The sequence below is a fragment of the Thunnus thynnus genome, chromosome 15, assembly GCF_963924715.1.
Source record: "Thunnus thynnus chromosome 15, fThuThy2.1, whole genome shotgun sequence".
In the NCBI taxonomy this organism is placed as follows: domain Eukaryota; kingdom Metazoa; phylum Chordata; class Actinopteri; order Scombriformes; family Scombridae; genus Thunnus; species Thunnus thynnus.
The window spans coordinates 849,112-874,111 of NC_089531.1; the positions used below are offsets into that span (position 1 = coordinate 849,112).

At 40.3% G+C, this 25,000-nt stretch overlaps 3 protein-coding genes across 5 annotated transcripts in view; 2 read left to right on the top strand and 1 right to left on the bottom strand.

Moving 5' to 3' along the window:
- mindy1 (MINDY lysine 48 deubiquitinase 1) overlaps positions 1 to 7,695 on the bottom strand; it is a 21,709-nt gene extending 14,014 nt beyond the window's left edge. The window contains exons 1-4 of one of the 3 annotated variants that reach the window (XM_067612911.1): positions 6,696 to 7,040; positions 3,946 to 4,124; positions 3,355 to 3,721; positions 1,724 to 1,975 (exon numbers count right to left, since the gene is read on the bottom strand). In XM_067612911.1, coding sequence (XP_067469012.1) covers positions 1,724 to 1,975; positions 3,355 to 3,697 — 595 coding nt within the window. In that variant the 5' untranslated portion in view covers positions 3,698 to 3,721; positions 3,946 to 4,124; positions 6,696 to 7,040. Of the gene's footprint in view, positions 1 to 1,723; positions 1,976 to 3,354; positions 4,125 to 6,695; positions 7,041 to 7,618 lie in introns of those variants that run through there. The other 2 variants (XM_067612910.1, XM_067612909.1) reach the window with 2 other exon arrangements.
- A 3,217-nt stretch (positions 7,696 to 10,912) lies between these two features.
- On the top strand, positions 10,913 to 15,262 carry LOC137198927 (gastrula zinc finger protein XlCGF57.1-like). Its single transcript, XM_067612945.1, has 2 exons — positions 10,913 to 11,295; positions 12,984 to 15,262. Exons 1-2 carry the CDS (start codon positions 11,013 to 11,015, stop codon positions 13,979 to 13,981), a joined length of 1,281 nt encoding a protein of 426 aa, XP_067469046.1. The 5' UTR covers positions 10,913 to 11,012; the 3' UTR covers positions 13,982 to 15,262.
- A 3,767-nt stretch (positions 15,263 to 19,029) lies between these two features.
- LOC137198915 (BCL2/adenovirus E1B 19 kDa protein-interacting protein 2-like) overlaps positions 19,030 to 25,000 on the top strand; it is a 7,506-nt gene continuing 1,535 nt past the window's right edge. The window contains exons 1-12 of the mRNA XM_067612931.1: positions 19,030 to 19,984; positions 20,654 to 20,704; positions 21,328 to 21,644; positions 21,931 to 22,029; positions 22,109 to 22,177; positions 22,376 to 22,411; positions 22,485 to 22,547; positions 22,923 to 23,006; positions 23,204 to 23,359; positions 23,444 to 23,674; positions 23,763 to 23,865; positions 24,380 to 24,511. Of these exons, the coding sequence (XP_067469032.1) occupies positions 20,664 to 20,704; positions 21,328 to 21,644; positions 21,931 to 22,029; positions 22,109 to 22,177; positions 22,376 to 22,411; positions 22,485 to 22,547; positions 22,923 to 23,006; positions 23,204 to 23,359; positions 23,444 to 23,674; positions 23,763 to 23,865; positions 24,380 to 24,511 (1,331 nt within the window). The 5' untranslated portion in view covers positions 19,030 to 19,984; positions 20,654 to 20,663. The remainder of the gene's footprint in view (positions 19,985 to 20,653; positions 20,705 to 21,327; positions 21,645 to 21,930; positions 22,030 to 22,108; positions 22,178 to 22,375; positions 22,412 to 22,484; positions 22,548 to 22,922; positions 23,007 to 23,203; positions 23,360 to 23,443; positions 23,675 to 23,762; positions 23,866 to 24,379; positions 24,512 to 25,000) is intronic.

Below are 25,000 nucleotides of genomic sequence, written 5' to 3' on the forward strand. Positions count from 1 at the left end.
ATCATTAACGATATTTAAAAGGTAAAGTCGTCTTTCTGTTTCTGCTGAGTTTGACATGTTGAGAATCTCTGATCAGCTGTTTGTCTCTTTGCTTCCTGTCATCTTCTCTCACTGCTGTGATTCATCAACAAACACTCGTCTGTGTTCCAGCTGCTCTGACCGATGACATCACTGCTGAGTGTGTGTGTGTGTGTGTGTGTGTGTGTGTGTGTGTGTGTGTGTGTGTGTGTGTGTGTGTGTGTTGGCGCTCTGAAACACACTGCGGTTGTTAACATGTCAGCATTTTATTTTGCTGCTGCTGTTTTCTCCTGTCAGATCAAACTTCCTGGAGACGCTAACACGGATCCGCCTGAACACGCATGAACACACTGATGATCCGTGATGAGCTGAATCATCTTAACGTGTCTCAGAAGATGTTTAACTGGGTTTGAGGTCATTTAGAAACCGTCTGAAACAGATTTTATCCACCAGAGAGAAAATGTCCTAATTAGTTTGTATTTTGGTCCCAAAAAAAAAAAAAACTAATGTAAGGGATCCGAAACAGGATTGTTTATGTTTAAAAAGGAACTGGTACCAGTACCACCACTAATCTCTATATATTATATATTCTATTGTACATATCCATCCTAATCCCATAATATACACTAGGGATGCACGATGTTGGATTTTTTGCCGATATCCGATATGTCGATATTTCCAACTCACTGTGGCCGATGCTGATATATGCACATATTATTACCAGCTGGCTGAGGAGACTATTATACATGCAGCATAGATTGTACTAAATATGATCAAGAAAGACAATATATGAAGGACAAACTGAGGAAGACTGGAGTTCAGGAGCTCAGCATTAAAACCTGAACCTGCCAAGTGGGAGCAGCAGTAGAGTTTTCATTGAGTTTATTAGACAGACAGGATTAATGTGTAGGATTTAATCTCTGGTCCACACTCCGGACCAGAAGGTGGTGGTAATGCACCTAATACGCTGGTTGACAACCACCGTTATAAACCAAAAAGAAGAAGTTTTTTTTCCCAACAGAGTGATACATCCTGTCAGCCGAAGTGTTTCCTATCTGTGCAGCTGAACGTAGCAGCTCCTCGATGGACTGTTTCACCCTGACGGTCCCGGTGTTTCCTCCGCAGGCTGCACTTCACTCAGCTGCTTCTTCCCACTTTAACCTGAATAACAAACCGAGGCTAACGTTAGCTGGGAGGCTAGCAGAGCGTTAGCCGCAGCATGACCGGAGGGAAGCACAACCAGCTAGCCTCTGCTAGCCTCCCAGCTAACGTTAGCCTCGGCTCTCCATGTGGATCCGACCGGAGCACCGAGCTACGTCGACACAACCAAAGTTGTTCCAGCAGCAACGTCAACGTTCATCTTCAGCCGCGTGTGTTGCTGCTGGATGTACGACAACTAAAGATTATTTTCATTATTGATTCACCTGCAGATGTTTTCAATTAATCAGTTAATCATTTGTTTAAAGAAATGTCAGGAAATAGGGAACAAATAGCTGATCACAGCTTCACAGAGCACCAGGACCTTCAGTTTATTATCAGATACAACTAAAAGAAGAAACATCTTTCTGTCTGAGCAGCTGGAACCTGAGAAGAAGTTGCATTTTTCACTATTTTTGCTTGAAAAATGACAATTAATTGATTATCAGAATAGTTGCTGATTATAGTTTCAGGTCTGACAGACTGTGAAGCATCAGTGGAGTCTCACCAGCAGCTTCCAGCGCCTCGTCCTCCTTCAGACTGGGGACCTCGGTGGACGGAGAGCAGCCCTCCACACCCAGAGCCGAGTAGGACGAGGACAGGCCGTCCTCCACGTCCAGGGAGTTTCCTGTGGCCGTGACCCCGTCTGACAGCTCCAGGCTGGGGATGGAGAAGGACGCCGAGTCGGTGGACTCGCGCTGGTCGTCCGAGCCGCCCGCCGTCGCCACGGAGGAGCTTTCCTCCAGGTCCACATCCAGACCTGCAAGAGACACACAAGAGACCACAGAATTCACACCAAACACCAGGAGAACCAGACGAGTCCGTAACCAGCGCTGTTAAACATACTTATAAAGCTCTTTAGTTCAAAATCAGACGTTTTAGTTTCTGCTGTTCTCAAACTTTGTCCTCGCTGGCCGGCAGCCAATCACATCCAACCACATCCAACAACAACAACAATGGCTGATTGAAGGCGGCTCCTGACTGGCTGTTTGTTTCTCTGCTCACACAAAGCTGCAGAGTTTCCACTTCCTGAATGTGAAGCAGCTGCAGCTCAACTTTACTGAAAAACCTCCGACGACTGAAAACAGACGAACGTCAGATCAGAAACGCAGTGACTTTACTCACCGTCAGGGTGCAGAGGTTATTAGTCTGAGCTTCATGTTTATAACATGAATATTATCATCTTATTCCTTCTGGCCTGAGACGACAGAATTACAGATCTACTGTTAAATAAAGTGAATTAAAAGTGAGTCATATACATGTTGTGGTGTTTCCATATTTATCATTAATAATCAGCATATAAACAGTTCATCAATGGTTTATAATGAGCTGTAATGTCGGTTCTGTCCTGAAGGATGTACATCATTATAATATAATATAGATGTATAAAGTCCTGACTGATGTGAAAACACAAGTGAGAAGCTGGTTGTTGTGTTTATGGTCGAGATGAGACGACGCATCTGCTTGACCAATCACAAGCTACCTGGGACTTGATTTAGTCCCGCCTCCTGAGGTTTAGACAGTAGAAACAAAAGTAGAACCCAGGACAACGCCTACAGGTTCACTTACAGGCTGTTAAAGGACAAATATTCAGCTCATGTCCAGCCTCTATATTTATATTCTGGGGCTCTACTGGAATAAAAACTCCTTATTGATCTTCTACTGGTCCTTTATGCAGCCCCTCAGTTCAGCCTCTGTCTGAAACAGGCCGTTTTAGCTCCTGTCTCTTTAAGGCCCGCCTCCTGACGAGACCACTCTGTTCTGATTGGTCAGCTTCAGGAAGCTTCCTCCGGCTCCGGAGGCTACGTAAACAAACTATAGTAGCAGGATTTCACTTCTTCTTCTCCTTCTTTACTCCAAATGTCAACTTCTCACATCCATCCGTACATGTTGGAGCTGAACAACACATGGAAACACCTTAGCAACCACCTTAGCAACCACCTTAGCAACCAAGGCTACACAACAGATGGCAGCTCTTCAGCAAGGTAGAAAAAAACAAGGTCAGAGCAGTTTGAAGCCCTGAGTTCTGACTTGCAGGCAGCATCTCTACATACGACATCACAACAGGAAATAAATAACAGGAAACGTCCTCTTTAAGTCTTTGTGGCGGTAAACATGTGACCTGCTGTGACCTCTCACCTGGCTCTCCTCCTCGCTCCACGCCTCCTTCAAACTTGATGTGTCTGAGCAGAGTGGATAGAGACTCTTCTTCTGTGGTGGCTGCCATCATAGTTCCGTTTTCGGATGACGGGGGTGACGACTCTGGCGGCGTGGGCGGAGCCTCTTCCTTCAGGACGATGGCGGGCAGAGGACTGTCGGCGGTGCCGTTGCTGCTCAGGACTTCGGTTCTCACCTCTGACCCCTCCGTCGTCATGGTTACCATGAGTTCTTTGGAGATGCTCTCCGCGGGGAGAGACGGCGGCTCTTCGTTGCGTCGGATCAGCAGATCCGCTGCCGTCGGCTCCGAGCTGGACTCGGCCATGATCAGCTGATCGACTGGCGGCGGCTTCAAAAAGAGAAAACTTTATTTACACAAACAACACGTGTAGAAAAAAATCAAGCAGGCAGCGGAGCCCCTCATCAAACGCAGCCTCGGTCGCTTTACTTCAGTCTCAGATTTCAGGACATTGATTAAAGATGGCGGCGTGGAGGAACATGGCCGACAGGAACCCCGATGACCTCCCGTCTGTCTTATCTGTCGCCTGCTGAGGGTCCCAAAAACAAACGCACCTATCTGCCAGTGAACATGACACACAGTCTCCAGTCCCTCGTCATGAGTTCAATATAAATGAAAAAACGACGGCCGTCCTCTCCGCGGCCGCTGACAGGAAGTGGTCGGCAGGTGAAGCTTCGGCTCGGCTCTCCGCTGTGATTGGTCGGCTACGTCGGCCACAGACGTCCCGTCAGACCTGAGGACACACAGAGGAGGAACCATCAGGACCAGACTGAACTGTTTCCTGATCAATTATCACATTTACTCCCATCAGCTGTTCAGATTCATCTGATGACTAACGATGACGTCAGCTGATACTGATCACGTTTCATCAATGTTTCCACATCTCAACACCAGCTGACTTCATCTGTCATCAAACAGCGTCGAGGATCTAAAATATGAAACATATTTATGTTTGTCGTGTTATTTGATAGTTTTGGTGTCTTCAGTGTCTTGAACTGGTTCTTCTGACTCCTCCTGTACAAAATAACAGATAACAGACGGATGAAATAAACACACAGGAAGTCTGTTTCAGGTTGTGAAATTAAAGCATCAAATAAAAATTAATCAGTTCTGCTCTGCAACATTTCATACATAACACATCCAGAGATGTTAAAGGATGTTAAACGCGCTGAGTCGTCGCTGACTGCAGGGAGGAGCCGACATGTTAATCAGCTGCAGCTGTTGGAAAGGATCAGCTGTTTCCTCCTGCTTCCAGTCTTTGTACTAAACTAGAATAAACACGTCCTGAACAATCAACACATTCCTCAAAAATGTATCGAACTTTAAGTTCTTAAAAGCCATGAAAAGACTCATCTACACTCGCTCTGGTTTCTCTGTATTTGTTGTATTAAAGCACAGGTTCCCAGTGTTCCCAGTGTTCCCAGTGTGTTAAACCAGCAGTCAGGTGTCTGTAATCATTCCTCCTGTTCATACTGGATATTAAAGATCCTTCAAATGTGCTTCAATCGGACAGTGTTTCCCTGTTGAGCTGCAGGTGGAAGTATAGTAACAAAAAGAGGAACTTTGGCACTAAAAAGACTGTAACGTTGAAAGATATCTACTTGATTTGACTCATTTGGACGCTGAAGCTTCAGATAAACTTTGACTTTAGCATTTGAACTGGAGATCCTGATATTATCTCTAATATTATGAGTCTTATTTACGCTGTAAACAGAAGGTGAAGTTCAGCTATCGCTCTGTTGTAAGTGTAAGCTTCAGTATCGTGTACATCAGGTGCTCCTGCTGTCAGGTGACCTTGTCCCACCTGACTGGATACACGTTTATCTTTAGCTGTTCACATAAGAATACAAGGAGCAGCGAACGTGCAAATGTCAGTGTGTTAGACTGTGAGGCTGAGGAGGAGCAGTGTGTGCTGGTAAACAGTCACTCGGGACAGTCATCAGCTACACAAACAAAGGCTCAAGTTCCCATAATACTCCTCAGTCTGCTCACAAACACACAGCGACACTCTGTTCAAAGATGGTTCACGGTGAAAACTCGACAGTGTGACTTTGACTGTACTCACTGCTGACAGCATTTCCCATCTACACCCATCTACTCACATCTACTCACATCTACACCCACCTACTCACATCCTTCACTGCAGTAAAAGTACCAATACAGACATGTTCAAATACTCCATTACAAGTAAAAGTCCCGTGTGAAAAATCCTCCTACAGTAAAAGTACATAAGTATTATGAGCTTGATGTAGTTAAAATATTGCAGTAAAAGTACATAAGTATTATGAGCTTGATGTAGTTAAAGTATTGCAGTAAAAGTACATAAGTATTATGAGCTTGATGTAGTTAAAGTATTGCAGTAAAAGTACATAAGTATTATGAGCTTGATGTAGTTAAAGTATTGCAGTAAAAGTAGTGGTTTGGTCCCTCTGACTGATATATTATTATATATGACATCATTAGATTATTAATAGTGAAGCATCAGTGTTAGAGCAGCATGTTACTGTTGTAGCTGCTGGAGGTGGAGCTAGTTTACACTACTTTATATACAGTTAGCTAGTTTAGTCCAGTGGTTCCCAACCTAGGGGTCGGGCCCCTCCAAAGGGTCAGCAGATAAATCTGAGGGGTGGTGAGATGATTAATGGGAGAGGAAAGAAGAAAAAACAAAGTTCTGATACACAAATCTGTTTTCAGTTTTTGGACTTTTTCTCTAATCTTTGATTTTTGCTGAAATATTGGATCATTTGAACATTTATTGAAATGAAAGCATGTGAGAAGTTTAGAGGGAAAAATCACTATTTGGTGGAGCTGTTAACAACTCATAGACATGTGAAATGTGACCCCGACTACACACTGCTTTTTGTAAGACGTCAAAAGACAAAAAGGTTGGAAACCACTGGTTTCATCTTTAACAATGTGTTGTATTTTAAAAGCTTGTTATATTATCCATTGTGTCAAATCTTCATCTGAAAAGTAACTAAAGCTGTCAAATAAATGTAGTGGAGTAGAAAGTACAATATTTCCCTCTGAAATGTAGAAAGTAGCATCACATGGAAATACTCAAGTAACGTACAAATACCTCAAAATTATACTTAAATGCAGTACTTGAGTAAATGTACTTAGTTACTTTCCACCTCAGCTGTAAGCAGCTTTCTGTACAACTGACGCTAGCTCTGCTAGCTAACTTAGCCAACTTAGCTGTTGTTCCACACAGAGAGGAACCGCTGCGGAGCTGCTGCCCGGGATACGGCGCTGATCTCCGCCTTCATATCACAAACAATCGGTTAGATGAAATGCTGCTTACCGACACGTACACCGGCTCCGGGTGAGTTATCTGCGCGGACTCTGGCTCGTCAGCGGACATGCTAGCTGTTTACATCAGGCGCACACACAGGCCACGCCCACAGCAAAACACCACATAGCTTACGTCACATCCGGTCAACTTTAAACGCCTGCTTTAGCCGTTAGCCTCCTAGCTTAGACATTTTTTTAAAGAAATAAAACATCAATGATAAAACAAAGCCTCTTTGTACACTTACGGTGCATTAAATACATATAATAACAACAGATGACACAGTAAACTACAGTTGACACGGTCGTCACTGCGAGTTTTGTCCCTATTCTGCTTGGCAGAACGGCAGAAAGTTAGCTAGCATACAGCTAGCCGAGCCTCGCGCTGTTCAGTGACGACGACGTCAGACTGCATTTGAAAATACTTAAATTTAGCATTAATTTAATAACCAACAGAATATCACTCAGCCTGGAGCTTTATTCTTCACCATCCGGCCACGGTGGGAGATGCTGATACTTTCGGCGAAGAAGTGATATCAAAGCAGCAAACATTTAAAATAAATATCAACTTTTTATAACGCTTAGTCGATCCGTAGTTTGACTCTGTAGCCCCTTTGGTCTTAATGTCAACAAGGTTTTTGTTTGTTTCGTGGGTTAAATATAAATATGGAACATAACTGTTAAAAACATCGTAATGAAAGCTGCAGTTTATTCGAGCAGACGTTAATAATCAGGACAACATGCACACAGAGGACGGTTGTGTCAGGTGCGGCACCTTTACTTCACTTTAAAGTTACACTCGAGTGTTTATTTGCTGTTTTTACCCACTAATCCCGCCTCTTTGGTTCATAACATTAACATACTGTATGTCGCAGAACATCAAAAAGCTAAATCAGGTCATAAATGTAGTGTTAATGAGTTGGTCGAGACTTTTACCTTTTCACTCTGTATCTTCGACACAGTCCGGTGTGTTAGATTTGAGTTACACGGTGACTTAGATGGGCGGTGCTCTCAGAAGCTTATCGATACGAAACCAGCTCTCAGGTTAAATCAGTTTATTACAGTAACTGTAATTTTCTGATGTTTAGAATGTGGTTGGGTATGAGATGAACCGAGATGGACGCAGTTTGCGGTAGGCCCCGCTCACCCGGGACACAGGGTGTGTTAAAACACCGCATCGATGTTCTGTGAGATGAAACAGTTTAAAGGAGGAACAGATCATTTAAAATACACCAGATAATACACAGACTTACACAAACTGAGGTTTTGTTGTCAATAAAATAAATTTTGATTTTGTCTTATGAGGAAAAAAGGCCACATGATTTACAGCTGGTTCTATTTTTATCATACTGGTGGAAAGTAACTACGTATATTTACTTAAGTACTATACTTAAGTACATTTTTGAGTACTTGTACTTTACTTGAGTATTTCCATGTGATGCTACTTTCTACATTTCAGAGGGAAATATTGTACTTTCTACTCCACTACATTTATTTGACAGCTTTAGTTACTTTTCAGATGAAGATTTGACACAATGGATAATATAACAAGCTTTTAAAATACAACACATTGTTAAAGATGAAACCAGTGGTTTCCAACCTTTTTGGCTTTTGACGTCTTACAAAAAGCAGTGTGTAGTCGGGGTCACATTTCACATGTCTATGAGTTGTTAACAGCTCCACCAAATAGTGATTTTTCCCTCTAAACTTCTCACATGCTTTCATTTCAATAAATGTTCAAATGATCCAATATTTCAGCAAAAATCAAAGATTAGAGAAAAAGTCCAAAAACTGAAAACAGATTTGTGTATCAGAACTTTGTTTTTTCTTCTTTCCTCTCCCATTAATCATCTCACCACCCCTCAGATTTATCTGCTGACCCTTTGGAGGGGCCCGACCCCTAGGTTGGGAACCACTGGACTAAACTAGCTAACTGTATATAAAGTAGTGTAAACTAGCTCCACCTCCAGCAGCTACAACAGTAACATGCTGCTCTAACACTGATGCTTCACTATTAATAATCTAATGATGTCATATATAATAATATATCAGTCAGAGGGACCAAACCACTACTTTTACTGCAATACTTTAACTACATCAAGCTCATAATACTTATGTACTTTTACTGCAATACTTTAACTACATCAAGCTCATAATACTTATGTACTTTTACTGCAATACTTTAACTACATCAAGCTCATAATACTTATGTACTTTTACTGCAATACTTTAACTACATCAAGCTCATAATACTTATGTACTTTTACTGCAATACTTTAACTACATCAAGCTCATAATACTTATGTACTTTTACTGCAATACTTTAACTACATCAAGCTCATAATACTTATGTACTTTTACTGCAATACTTTAACTACATCAAGCTCATAATACTTATGTACTTTTACTGTAGGAGGATTCTTCACACAGGACTTTTACTTGTAATGGAGTATTTGAACATGTCTGTATTGGTACTTTTACTGCAGTGAAGGATGTGAATGTTTTTCCTAATTGTCTTGAATGTTATTGTTGGTAAAACTTTATGAACTGTATTATCAGTTCATATCTGTCCATGACAACCAAATGTTTTCATGTCTATATTTAAAACATGTCTGTTCTCAGATATTATCAGTCATAACTCTTCAGTAGTTCAGACGTTGACACACAGTCAGACTCGTCTGGTTACTTTTTGTGTGAAGCTTCAGCAGATAGAAACTTATCTGAAATCCAGCTGATCCATAAAACCCATTTAAATATGTGATTTTGATATATATGACATATAATCAGGATACATTAAGTACCAACATTGACTTCCTGGTTAGAATGTTGTAAATCTTTCTCTGTCCAGTAATAAATAATTAATAAATAAATGATCACTGCTGTTAGTCATTACTTCCTGTTATTAAATCTAGAGCTGTGAAAGGTTTTGCTCTTATTAATAGATAATAAATCATAACCCAGCTGGCAGATGACACCTCACTATTCTTACAAAATGACTCTCAGATTTCTGTCACTATTGAAGTCATCAGGGAGTTTTCTTCTGCTCTGTACTTATAAATATAATATATAATATAAATTAGTGTGAATTTACGGCCTTTAAGGAGTAAATCTGCCTTTTATAATATTCCAATAAAGAGGGAAGTGTTATATTTAGGAATAATAATTACAAAGAATCAACGGAGGAGAATTTCCTTCAATTTTAATCCTGTTATACAAAAAACTATGTTATACAAAGAAAATTAAACCAATGACTCTCAAGGGATCTGCAACAGGAAACTATTAAAAGAGATCAGTTTGATCAGTTTGATCAGTTTGATCAGTTTAATCAGTTTCATGTGTTAAAACAGGAAACATCACGTGAGGATGAATTCTAATATAAATGATGGGCTTCAGTTTATGATTTCTATACATTAAATAACACATTTAAGATAATTGACTGAAACCTTCTGTCCATCTGGAATATTAAACATCTCCAAATATGATCTAAACTGGGTGGATTCAACTTTTTTCTTGTTTTTAACTGTGATATTAATAAAATCTCTGTTAGAAATATCTATTTTTTCACCTCATAACTATTTTATATGTTATAAACACACATCTCTCTTTATGATTATTGGTTTCACAGTGATATCACGTTGGTCTTTACTCATGAAGAGTTTCTGTCAGAATATAAGATCTGGAGTCCAACAATTATCTCCAACATACACTAACAACAGATCAATAGGAGAGATATTATTACATTATGTGATTTCATACTGGAATCAATCTGTGGATGATGGTATAGAAGAAGGCTTCTACCTAATCAATACTTAATCACTGATAAGGTTAAGGACATTTATTTTACACTTATTCATAAATTATATATGGATAAAAGCTGTTAATAAAGATTTAAGAGAGACATCGATGTGAATGTTAGTTTCTGTTATCAATGTCCAGAAACTGTTGTGCTTTTATTTTGGTATTTTACATCTATGAAGATTTTCTGGCAAAAACCTGCCAAACCTACTAAAATTATTTTTCATCATTAAAACCTGCCTAAATGTGTTTTCATGACTGAAAATATTGATGGAAGTTTTATTTTACTTTGGAGGAATGTGTTGTTTGGTCTCCTGGAAAATAATACACAGAAAAAACATGGTTGTGTACATGATAAATCTTTTATTCCATATCTATAAATGTAAATGTTCAGGTGAACTATACATTTATAGTTCGCTTCCTCCGCTTCGCTCTGCAGGAAGCGAACATTCGTCGACGCGGAACGTTTACTGTTGTTCACCGCCTCCCGGTTATCTGTCCGCTGGAAGGCTGAAAGTGCGCAGAAAAGGAGAAAATGTGCGCCGTGCAGCTGCTGCGGGTGTCGGTACATGAGCGGATCAGCGCTGCCGCTGAAGACTTTCTGCTGCAGGTGGAAAAAGGAGAAGAAACGGCAGAAATCCCGCTGAGAGCGCTGCTCACCGAGCGGCTAACGGCGGCTGCGGAGGAGATCGTCGGTCTGTTGGAGGAAACCGTGGCGGAGTACGAAGACAGAGTGGAGCGGTCAGAGCGGGAGATCTGCCGCCAGAGGAGGCTGCTCGATGCCGTGCTGAAGCCCGAAGTCAAGCTGCTCAGAGCAGGTCAGTCCCGACACACCGGACCGGAAGCACCGGAGACATCAGACATGCTAACGATAGCTAGCATCGGCCCGCAGACATCCAGAAAGTTTTTCTCAAGTTTTCTCTCCATAATCTGAGATCATCTGTTCTAAACTTCTGTTCAGGACAGCAAAATGTGAAAACATCATTATTTTATTAGTAAATAAAACAGATATTACTCTCTGTCAGCAGGAAATAACCACAACTCCCATGAGCCTCCCAACACAAAGCATCATGGGAGCTGTAGTTTTACATGAACCACTAATAACAATATTTCAGGCATATCACGTCATAAAACATCATTAGATTGTACAAAGTGCACAATGAAGAAACAACACGTGCAAATCTCGCGAGAGTTTTGCAAATCTAGAGTAACCCTTAGACTGTAAATAAATATGGATGTAGTCACCGTGACGCCTCCCGCTGGTTTGAGGACTGCCATTTTGAAGCCTCGAGTTTGGCGATTTGTCCATCGCCAGCTTGGATTTGATTGTCGCCATCTTTGATTTTTGGAGCCAGAAGTGACCATATTTGGATGTGAGGTGGAGCTGACCGTAGCGCTAGCTGCTAGCTTGGTTAGCACGGTGCATTTGCCATCTATGGTTAACTGTGATAAAGCTAATGCTAATTTTCGCTACTGAAAAACAGGCTTAAAACCATTAAAACAAAACGTATTTATTGGAAAAACTGAACATTTTTGTGTACATGATAAATCTTTTATTCCATATCTATAAATGTAAATGTTCAGGTGAGAAACGCTGCTTTACTACCTTTAGCAAAGAGTTCAAACTGAACATTTATTCAATCCAATACTCAAAAACAAAAAAAGAAATTAAAACTGTAACAGCTCGTACTGCGTTTAAAGAAGAATAAGAGTTCGTTGAATAAGAGTTAGCACGGTGCATTTGCAGTCTATGGTTAACTGTGATAATGCTAATGCTAATTTTAGCTACCGAAAAACAGGCTTAAAACCATTAAAACAAAATGTATTTATCGGAAAAACTGAACATTTACATTTACTGAACATAGAGGGTCTTTTTTAGGACCAAAAATGTTACAATTAACTTTCATGACTTGAAAACACACTGAAATAGCGACGGCTACACGTATAGTCTGTGAATCTGGGGTTACGCCATGGTTACATTATATAGTCAACGTTGTCGCCATGGTAGCGACTTGTCAATCACAAGGTAGCTACGCCCTAAAGCAGACGCTGCTTTATCGTCTATTTTACTCTAAATGGAACCATAATTTACAAAATGAACATCATGATGTATTGACGAAGACTTGAAACTAGCGATTGAGATCATAAACTCATCAGGAAACATAAATCCAGTGAGCAGTAGACTCATTTTCTCATAGACTTCCATACGGTCGCCCCCTGCTGGCCGTTAGAGAGACTGCAGGTGTAAAGCACTTCCTGCTTGGATTAACCATCATGGATGTATTCATGACCACAGATCAGCTGCGTGGCTTCTTCTTCTTCTGCCAGTTCTTTATATGTTGTTGTATATTCAGTCCTTCCAGATATTCGGGAGTTTTTTGTGATTATTTTGGCCAAAAATGTTTGATTTTTCTTGATTTTTTTCTCAAAATTTGCAAAACAATGTCACCACTGAACATGTTATAGTTGAAATGGATTCTGATATTTTTCTGTTTTTTCCTCTCAGAGGTGCAGATGACCAGTTACCCAGAATCCCCTGGGGGCGACGCCTCTGAGCGGCCAGTCTTCGAGGTGGAGGAGGTTAAAGTAGAGGATGAGGAGGACGGTGATGAAGACTCTCAGCAGGATCCAGCCTTCAGTCCTTGTCTGGACAGAGCGGTTAGGAGCAGTGGGGTGACAGGAGGAAGCCCAGGTGGCGAGCTGAGAGCTCTGGCGGGCGGCAGAGTGAAGAAGGTTTATGAGTGCGAGGTGTGTTTGAAAAGCTTCGACCGGCCGTGTCGTCTGAGGATCCACCAGAGGAACCACACAGGCGAGAAACCGTTCGAGTGTCCCGACTGCGACAAACGCTTCAAGAGTAAAGCGCTGCTGTCGGCGCACCGCAGGACGCATGGCGGCGAGCGGCGCTTCTGCTGCCACGAGTGCGGGAAGTGTTTCCTGCAGAGGCAGGCGCTGGTGGAGCACATGAGGACGCACAGCGGCGAGAGGCCCTTTAACTGTCACCTCTGCAGCCTGCGCTTCTTCGCCAAGAGCCACCTGAAGCGCCACCTGCTGACCCACACGGGTGAGCGGCGGCACCAGTGCGTCGAGTGCGGGAAGTGCTACCGCAGGAAGGAGTACCTGAGCAGCCACATGAGGGCGCACAGCGGGGAGCGGCCGTTCAGCTGCAGGGACTGCGGCCGCAGCTACAGAGAGCGCAGCCGCCTGCGGCTGCACCTGCGGACTCACACCGGAGACAGTAAACGCTACACCTGCACGCTCTGCGGCCTGGGCGTGGTGTCGGCCAATCACCTGCAGAGACACATGCAGACGCACAGCGGCGAGCAGCCGCACCGCTGCCCCGACTGCGGCAAACGTTTCGGACGCAAAGACAAGATGAAGGAGCACATGAGGATCCACACCGGAGAGAAACCGTACCAGTGCTCCCAGTGTCACCTGAGGTTCAGGTGGAGGGCGGCGCTCAACACTCACAGCCACACCCACTCAGAGGAACAGGAAGCCCTCTGATTGGACGAGCTGCTCTGTTTGGATTTGATGTGTGAAAACAGAACTGGACTCTTATTGGACATCAATCATCTTAGTCAGTAACGACGTCTGAAAGATGAAGATGAAGAGATGATCTGAGCTGATACTTTCATTGATCCACAAGATTCAGCTGCTCAGTGAACGAGTTCCCAGTGTTCCCAGTGTTCCCAGTGTGTTAAACCAGCAGTCAAGTGTCTGTAATCATTCCTCCTGTTCATACTGGATATTAAAAGATCCTTCAAATGTGCTTTCAATGGAAGTGATGGAGGATAAAATCCACAGTGTGTCCACACAGTCATTTAAAGTCTGTGTGAAGCTTCTATTCAGCTTCAGCAGTCTGAGTTAGTCATATCAAGTGGATATCTGACACATTTACAGTCTTTTTAGCATCAAATTCCCTCTTTGTGTTTCCTCGGACAGTGTTTCCCTGTTGAGCTGCAGGTGGAAGTATAGTAACAAAAAGAGGGACTTTGCCACTAAAAAGACTGTAATGTTGAAAGATATCTACTTGATTTGACTCATTTGGACGCTGAAGCTTCATATTAGCTTCAGACTGTGGATTTTGTCCTCCATCACTTCCATTGTAAGGTCATTATGAAGGGATCTTCTAATGGTCAGTATGAACAGGAGGAATGATTACAGCAAGAAACACACTGACTGTTGGTTTAAGACACTTTAAAAACTGTGAACTCGTCCTTTAATTCATTCTGTTTAAGATTCTTCTGAACTGTTTCATCCAAATCTGAAGGTTCTGGTTGAAAACTATGAAGCTGATCAGTTTAAATGATTGATCTGAAATACCAAAAGATGACATAAAAAATAATGAATCTGCAACTATGATAATTGAATAATTGATTTAGTCGTTTTATGAGTAAATATTTGCAGGTTTCAGCTTCTCATGTGAAGATTCGTCTCCTTTAACTTTCCTTTGATGGGAATTTTTCACCATTTTTGACATTTTACAGACAAAATGATAAATTGACTGATTAAGAGAATAATCGGCTGATTAATCAATAACGAGGATCAATGTTAGTTGCTGTCAGAGCTCAAGGAGACGACTTCATGTGATGTCATCAGAGACCTAAATAATGATCAGTTATTGAAATGTTTGCAGATGAATTTTCTGTTGATTGATTATGAAATTGTTTGATCAGCTCTAACAGAATAAACTGAATATCGACGTCACCTTTGACCCTGAAAAACCATTTATAGACAAAACCATTTATTGATTAATCAATAATAAAAACAGTTTGTTTACTTTAATCAGTTTCTGAACATTTTCTAAGAATAATTCATAATTATATTTATATTCTCAACATAAAGTACACACAAAGTACACACAAAGTACACATAAAGTACACATAAAGTACACACAAAGTACACATAAAGTACACACAAAGTACACATTAAGTACACATAAAGTACACACAAAGTACACATAAAGTACACACAAAGTACACACAAAGTAAACTTAAAGTACACAAAGTACACACAAAGTACACATAAAGTACACACAAAGTACACATAAAGTACACATTAAGTACACACAAAGTACACATAAAGTACACATCAAGTACACACAAAGTACACATAAAGTACACATAAAGCACACAAAGTACACAGAGTAGATAAAATGCACACAAAATACAAAGTACACATAAAGTACACTCAAAGTACACAAAGTACATAAAATACACACAAAGTACACATGAAGTACACACAAAGTACACATGAAGTACACTCAAAGTACACAAAGTAGATAAAGTACACACAAAGTACACAAAGTACATAAAGTACACACAAAGTACACATGAAGTACACAAAGTACATAAAGTACACTCAAAGTACACACAAAGTACACAAAGTACACATAAAGTACACATAAAGTACACACAAAGTACACAAAGTACACACAAAGTACACATAAAGTACACATAAAGTACACACAAAGTACACAAAGTACACACAAAGTACACATAAAGTACACAAAGTACACACAAAGTACACATAAAGTACACACAAAGTACACATAAAGTACACACAAAGTACACATAAAGTACACATAAAGTACACACAAAGTACACATAAAGTACACACAAAGTACACATAAAGTACACATAAAGTACACAAAGTACACATTAAGTACACACAAAGTACACATAAAGTACACATAAAGTACACACAAAGTACACATAAAGTACACAAAGTACACACAAAGTACACATAAAGTACACATAAAGTACACACAAAGTACACACAAAGTACATATTAAGTACACACAAAGTACACATAAAGTACACACAAAGTACACACAAAGTACACATCAAGTACACACAAAGTACACATCAAGTACACATAAAGTACACATCAAGTACACATAAAGTACACACAAAGTACACAAAGTACACATCAAGTACACACAAAGTACACATAAAGTACACATCAAGTACACACAAAGTACACAAAGTACACATCAAGTACACACAAAGTACACATAAAGCACACAAAGTACACACAGAGTAGATAAAATGCACACAAAATACACAAAGTACACTCAAAGTACACAAAGTAGATAAAGTACACACAAAGTACACATGAAGTACACACAAAGTACACAAAGTAGATAAAGTACACACAAAATACACAAAGTACACATAAAGTACACACAAAGTACGCACAAGTACACATGAAGTACACACAAAGTACACAAAGTACACACAAAGTACACACAAAGTACACACAAAGTACACATGAAGATAAAATACACTCAAAGTACACAAAGTACATAAAGTACACACAAAGTACACACAAAGTAGATAAAGTACACACAAAGTACACAAAGTACATATTAAGTACACGAAGTACACACAAAGTACACATGAAGATAAAATACACTCAAAGTACACAAAGTACATAAAGTACACACAAAGTACACACAAAGTAGATTAAGTACACACAAAATACACAAAGTACACACAAAGTACACAAAGTAGATAAAATACACACAAAATACACAAAGTACACATAAAGCACACTCAAAGTACACAAAGTAGATAAAGTACACAAAGTACACACAAAGTAGATAAAGTACATACAAAATACACAAAGTACAGATAAAGTACACACAAAATACACAAAGTACACATAAAGTACACACAAAGTACATAAAGTACACATAAAGTACACACAAAGTACATAAAGTACACACAAAGTACACACAAAGTACACACAAGTACACACAAAGTACACACAAAGTAGATAAAGTACACACAAAATACACAAAGTACACATAAAGTACACAAAGTACACTTAAAGTACACACAAAGTAGATAAAATACACTCAAAGTACAAAGTACATAAAGTACACACAAAGTACACATGAAGTACACACAAAGTACACAAAGTACATATAAAGTACACGAAGTACACATAAAGTACACACAAAGTACACACAAGTACACATGAAGTACACACAAATTACACAAAGTAGATAAAGTACACACAAAATACACAAAGTACACATAAAGTACACACAAAGTACGCACAAGTACACATGAAGTACACACAAAGTACACAAAGTACACAAAGTAGATAAAGTACACACAAAGTACACAAAGTACATATTAAGTACACGAAGTACACACAAAGTACACACAAAGTACACACAAAGTACACACAAAGTACACAAAGTAGATAAAATACACACAAAATACACAAAGTACAGATAAAGTACACACAAAATACACAAAGTACACATAAAGTACACACAAAGTACATAAAGTACACATAAAGTACACACAAAGTACACAAAGTACACACAAAGTACACACAAAATACACACAAAGTAGATAAAGTACACACAAAGTACACAAAGTACACACAAGTACACACAAAGTACACATGAAGTACACACAGTAGATAAAGTACACTCAAAGTACACAAAGTAGATAAAGTACACATAAAGTACACACAAAGTACACATAAAGTACACACAAAGTACACACAAAGTACACATGAAGTACACACAAAGTACACAAAGTACACACAAAGTACACAAAGTAGATAAAGTACACATTAAGTACACAAAGTACACATAAAGTACACAAAGTACACATAAAGTACACACAAAGTACACATGAAGTACACACAAAATACACAAAGTAGATAAAATACACACAAAATACACAAAGTACACATAAAGCACACTCAAAGTACAAAGTAGATAAAGTACACATAAAGTACACTCAAAGTACACAAAGTAGATAAAGTACACATTAAGTACACAAAGTACACATAAAGTACACACAAAGTACACACAAAGTACACAAAGTACACACAAAGTACACATTAAGTACACACAAAATACACAAAGTACACATAAAGCACACTCAAAGTACAAAGTAGATAAAGTACACATAAAGTACACTCAAAGTACACAAAGTACACATAAAGTACACACAAAGTACACATAAAGCACATTCAAAGTACAAAGTAGATAAAGTACACATAAAGTACACATACAGTACTCTGAGGGGATGCTGTGTGTTTGGGTTCGTGTCGCCCTCTGCTGGTTCAGATGTGCAGCAGATATCAGGACCAGACTGATCAATCAGCTGATACTGATCAATAATCTGATATGTGAACGTGTTGATCGATCAGTCCAGCTGTTTGATACTGATCAATAACCTGATATGTGAACGTGTTGATTGATCAGTCCAGCTGTTTGATACCGATCAATAACCTGATATGTGAACATATTGATCGATCAGTCCAGCTGTGTGTTTATAAAGTGACTCCTTATAGATGATTCGTCTGTTTCTCGTCACACTTTCAAAATAAAAGAATTGATCTGTATCATATTTTGTTTGTATCTTTATTTAAAACAAACTTGGAAACACTTTAAATCACTTTATTTATAATCAGTCTGTGAAGAGTTAATAAGTGGTTTATAACTCATAACATAGCAAACAACATAGTAAAACAGCTGTAAAATAAAATATAATTGTTGACAAATAGGGACAAAAACTAAATAATAACCTGTTTACACTTTACTTTTAGCTACATGATGCTAAGCTAACTATCGCCACTGTTTAAGTTTTTTTTTCCTAGGATGGTGAAGTCATGACCCGTCCTACTTTGCCTCTGATTGGCTAACCCTGATATTGTTACCCTCACCCTGACCAATCTCACTCCTCATGCCGGAACCTAACCAACCAACCAACGAAGGCAACGAGTACCAGCCAATCAGAGGCAGAGTAGGGCGGGTCATGACTTCACCATCCTAGGAAAAAAATTAATTTGGTTTTTACTGTTAGATAATGTTTATTCATTATTTTTAGCTTGTTCCAGTTTATGTGGTGTTGAGGTGTTACAGCTGGCTGAATATGTGGATGTATATATTTGATATATATTTTTAGTAACAGCAGACGTTCGCTGGTTTGGAATCATTGTTGTTTCTCAGACTGACTTGTTTCTTCATGTGAAACAAACCTGTTGAGTCAGAAATAAACTCGACGCATCAGTTTATGATGCAGGACCAGAACAGAGATTTAACCCGTCACACCCAAAAACACACACACACACACACACACATCAAGAAAATAAACCTTCATACCGATTTGTGCAATCCAGCCTCTGTGTGTGTGTGTGTGTGTGTGTGTGTAGTCAGCAGGTATGGGCATGCACACTGCAGTTTCCACCCCTGCACCTTTGCTTGTACAGTCATGGTTGCCACGGTAACAGGGCCAGGCCCACACACACACACACACACACACACACACACACACACAGGCGAGGTGTCAGAGTCCGCTGCTCATAAACTCATATAAAGCCGCTGTGATGATGTCACCAGGTGAGTCTGTGATCCCGGCTGTTTGTCCTGAAGCCGTCTCACCCGTCTGTCTCACCTGTCTCACCTGTCTCACCTGTCTCACCTCACCTGGCTGCAGCAGAGCGAGTTTCCCGTCAGAGTTCAGCGGAGCCGCTGTGAGTCTTTACTCTTCTTTTTATTCTGAAAAACTTTGTTTCTTTGTGTGAAAACAGTCTCAGTTTGTCTTCAACCTTTCTGTCCTTCTCCGTGTCTTTGAGATAAGAGCTGTTTAAATAAAGATTAGTTTGACACGAGGCTGACAAAGTCAAGTCGCGTAGCCAGAAGTATGCGGACACCCTGTCGGCACACTTTATGATATTTGTTTTTCCTGGTTTGGTTCTTCAGGACAGAAATGTTCCCTGTAGACACACAGGCGACTTCATCAGTGTGAAGCTTTAGTTGTTTAGTAGTAAACAGAAACACAGCAGCGTCCGGCGTCCATATTGGATTTATCTATCATTTCTTCATTGTGAAATATGTATTTAATACTAATATTAATAATAGTTTATTTCTACAGAACTTTGTATTTGTCTCTTTCCTCATGTTGAGTTTGCTGTTCAGAAATATTATATTTATATATTGAAACTGTTCTAGATGAGAAACATGACAGCTGTGTGTTTCATGTACAGTTTTCTGATGGTTTTTGGGGGAAATATTTAAACGATGCGACAGGAAGGTCTTGGAATAATAAGTAAACGCTCCCAAGTCAGAATAACGGGAAGTTTTCCAAACATGAAACACTAATCATGTTTTATCATCATCATCATCATCATCATCACCAGCAGCAGGAACAACATGGAGTCCAGAGAGGAAGAACAAGAGGAAGACGCTCCCAGGTCAGAGTTCACCCACTTCCTGTTTCTGGCTTTTTGTTATTTGAGCTTTTAAACTTTACTTAAAAAACGTAAAAAGTCACTTTTCATTCAGATATTTGGAAGAGTTTGATGTAAACTGTTTGATGGTAAATTTGTCCTTTAAGGTGACGTCAGCTGTGAGGAATCATCTCAGACTCTGAATCTCTGGATCATTTGTGCTTTAAATTAGATTTAAATCATCTTGCAAAACAAACAAACAAAAGAAATTCTTCTCCAGTTTGTCAAAAGCTTTAAAAAAAATAAAATAAAACTTTCAATTTTCAGAAAAATAGTTGTAGTTGATGTCCAGAATAAATCAGCTGTGGCTCTGAATGTGTTAGCTATGCTATGTGTTAGCTTTGCTACGTGTTAGCTATGCTACGTGTTAGCTATGCTATGTGTTAGCTATGCTAGTTAGCGTAGCTTAGCATGAAGTCTGGAAGCAGGCGGGAAACATTGAAGTTTCGCTCTCAGACAGACAACAAATAAATAAATAAATATATTCTCTGAAATGTTGAACTGTTCCTTTAAGTAGATTTACATAAAACAATAAACTGAAATGTTGTTTATTGTGTCTAAAACTCTTCATGTGTTTGTGTGTGCAGGTCACATCTGGAAGATAAAGATACTGACAACATCACTAGTACTACTACTGATACAACTACTAGTACTACTAATACTACTACTGATACTACTGATACTACTACTGACACTACTGATACTACTACTGACACTACTACTAGTACTACTGATACTACTGATACTACTGATACTACTACGGACACTACTACTAGTACTACTAATACTACTACTGATACTACTGATACTACTGATACTACTACGGACACTACTACTAGTACTACTAGTACTACTACTGATCCTACTGCAGCTGCCGTCGTGACACCATCTGCTGATCAAACAGGTATTTTTAATCAGCTGTTTTCTATAGTTTTTATATTTTATACGGGATCATTCTGGTTATTTTCTTTATTTTTCTTGTCAATGAATCCTGCGTGAAAATTGTGTGTGAAATAACTGAGCCTTTTAAAAAATAAGCGTCTATATAAACTATATTATACGCTTATAAATGAAACTATGTATTTGTTTGCTGTTTTTAAAGATTTTCAGATTTCTAATATAAATACAATATAGAAAATAAAAAACACCAGACGGATCCTTTAAAGTCATCTGAGTGTGTTCTTCCACAGAGGAGGAGGAGGAGGAGGAGGAGGAGGAGGAGGAAGAAATAGATGAACTAATCAAAGGAAGCTGCGTTGCCATGACAGCGACAGATGCTGACTCAGCAGGTAACAGAAACGTGTCTCAGGTGATCAGGTGATCAGGTGATCAGGTCTCCGCTCATGTTTGTCTCTTTGTGTCCTGAAGATGAAGAAGAAGAAGAAGAAGAAGAAGAAGAAGACGGCGAGAAGGAAACCGCCGCCGGAGACGAGTCAGGTGAGGAAGACTTGTTCATCTTCATCTCCTCTTCAGATTAAACTGTCTGTCTTCATCATGTCTTCATCATGTCTTCATCACGTCTTCATCATGTCTTCATCATGTCTTCATCACGTCTTCATCATGTCTTCATCACGTCTTCATCACGTCTTCATCACGTCTTCATCATGTCTTCATCATGTCCTCTGTGTCTCCCAGCAGGTGACGGTCAGCAGGTGTTTGATCTCCAGCCAGGTAACTCCTAACTCCTCCTCCTCTTCTTCTTCTTCTTCTTCTTCTCTCTGACTTCCTGTCTTCCTGTCGTCAGGAGCCGTCGAGGACGAGTTTGTCTCCGAGCAGAAATCCTCGACACCGACCAGAGAGAGACCAGGTAGAGAGTCTCCTCCATCAGTAACCCTCAAACAGCTGCCAACATAGTTTATATTATTATTATTATTATTATTATTATTATCTCATCTATTGATATTTACAGATATACATATACAGTTTATCATGTTTATATTCATGTAACTGTGAGTCCATGAAGAAGGTTACACAGAACAGTGTGATCATATAATATAATATAATATAATATTATAATTAAATAGTGGCAGAATAATATGTAGAAATTTAAATATAGAAATAATAAAAATAAAATATAAAGATCAGGTTTGTAGTATAAAATATAAAATAATGAACTTAAAATACAAGACTAAAAAAAATAGATTTTAGACTGACGCTCTGTGACATCACTTCCTGTCTGCAGCTCCTCCGGGCAGCCTGGCTCTGTCGGGGTCACGACCAAAGAAGAAGAAAGTCCTGCTGGCTCCAGCTCTCAGTCTGTCTCTGGGTAATTCAATCACCAATCCCCGCCCTGCACGCACACGGACACGCCCCCTCATTAGCATACAGGCGCTGCGACTCTGAACGAGCGACTGAGTGAAATAAATGAACTTTTATTTTATTTTGTGAGTTTTTGGCGCCGGTCTGAACAAACAGGAAGTGGCCTGTTGAGTCACAAACATGTGATGTCGCTGCGTTTCTCAGGTCACAGCGAGTCGACGGTCTCAGACGACTACTCCTCGGCGTTCCTCTCCCCCTCACCTGAAGACGACGAGGACACAGGGCTGGACTTCGACCTGGACGCCATAGAAACGCCCTCCGACAGCGAGTCGCTGCCCTTCCCCATCTATGACCTGGAAGGTAAGAGGTCAAAGGTCAAATAGATGATGCCTTGTTATCCATTTGCCCAAAACCTCTGATGACATCACAGGTTTGTGTTTTTAGACGACATGCGGCGTCTCGGCGTGGCGTCCGGCCCCCGCAGAGCATCGGGCCCCAGGTCCGGTTCTGGACCAGCGGCAGTGGATCAGAGCGGACCGGGATCTTTGGAGCAGGAGGACCAGGTGGACAGCCGGGGAACCAGGTGGCGCTGTTTCTCCACAGGTGACCCGCCGCAGGAGAGCCGCGTCAACATGAGCGTGCTGCAGCCGTTCCTGCGCGTTCTGTCACACGGAGGTAACACCCGCAGGAGGACTCACCTGTCTGACGTCACCCGATACGATCCTGATCCTAAACACCTGTTACCTCCTCTGTCTTCTCTCAGGTTACTATGGAGACGGTATGAATGACATCATCGTGTTTTCTTCCTGTTACCTGCCAGAGAGCAGTCTGGAGAATTACCAGTATGTGATGGACAACCTGTTCAGGTAAAAGACTCTTAAAGGACCAGTTCACAGTTTATCAAACGTCCGTCTGTCACCAAGGTAACAACAACATGTCACCGTGTATCCTGGGAGACGGAGTTCGTTATAAATATTAAACATGTTCAAGAACAACGTTCTTACAGAATGTGTGTGTGTGTGTGTGTGTGTGTGTGTGTGTGTGTGTGTGTTTGTGTGTGTATGTGTGTGTGTGTGTGTTTGTGTGTGTATGTGTGTGTGTGTGTGTGTGTGTTTGTGTGTGTATGTGTGTGTATGTGTGTATGTGTGTGTGTGTGTGTTTATGTGTGTGTGTGTGTACGTGTGTGTGTGTGTGTGTGTGTGTGTGTGTGTATGTGTGTGTGTGTGTGTATGTGTGTGTGTGTGTGTGTGTATGTGTGTGTGTGTGTGTGTGTGTGTGTGTGTGTGTATGTGTGTGTGTGTGTGTGTGTGTGTGTGTATGTGTATGTGTGTGTATGTGTGTGTGTGTGTGTATGTGTGTGTGTGTGTGTGTGTGTCTCAGGTACGTTGTGGGGACTCTGGATCTGATGGTATCAGAGAACTATGTGATGGTTTATCTCTGCGCTGGAGGACAGAAGGATAAACTGCCGGGAATCAGCTGGCTGAGAGAGTGTTACACCACCATCGACAGGAGGTAAAGCTCCTCTTCACATCTGGATTATCCACATCTGTCAATCCCACACACACAGGAAAAGTTTTTCAGTCTCAGAGAAATCAGATAGAAAACAGCTGCTGTTGTTTAGTTCTGATATAATGTTGTTGTTTTGGTTTTATTTATTTATTACTACATTTTATTGATTCATCTGTATTTTAAACTGATTAGAGACCAAAAAAGCTTTGATGTCACTCATTTAGGCTTTCTGTTATCTCTTTCTTTCTTTCTGTTATCTCTTTCTTTCTTTCTGTTATTTCTTTCTCTCCTGTCAGATGTTGTTTCAGTCTGTGTCCACCAGGTGACGTCAGATCTTCACTGTTAAACATGAATCTTCCTCCAGTAGAAGCAAACGTTCTCCTCTAAAAACACTGAGGAGACGTTCACTCGTTCTTTCGTTCTTTCTTTCTTTCTTTCTTTCTGATCACCTGTGTCCGGCTGTGACTTCGTTATTCTCTTCAGAGACCTGGT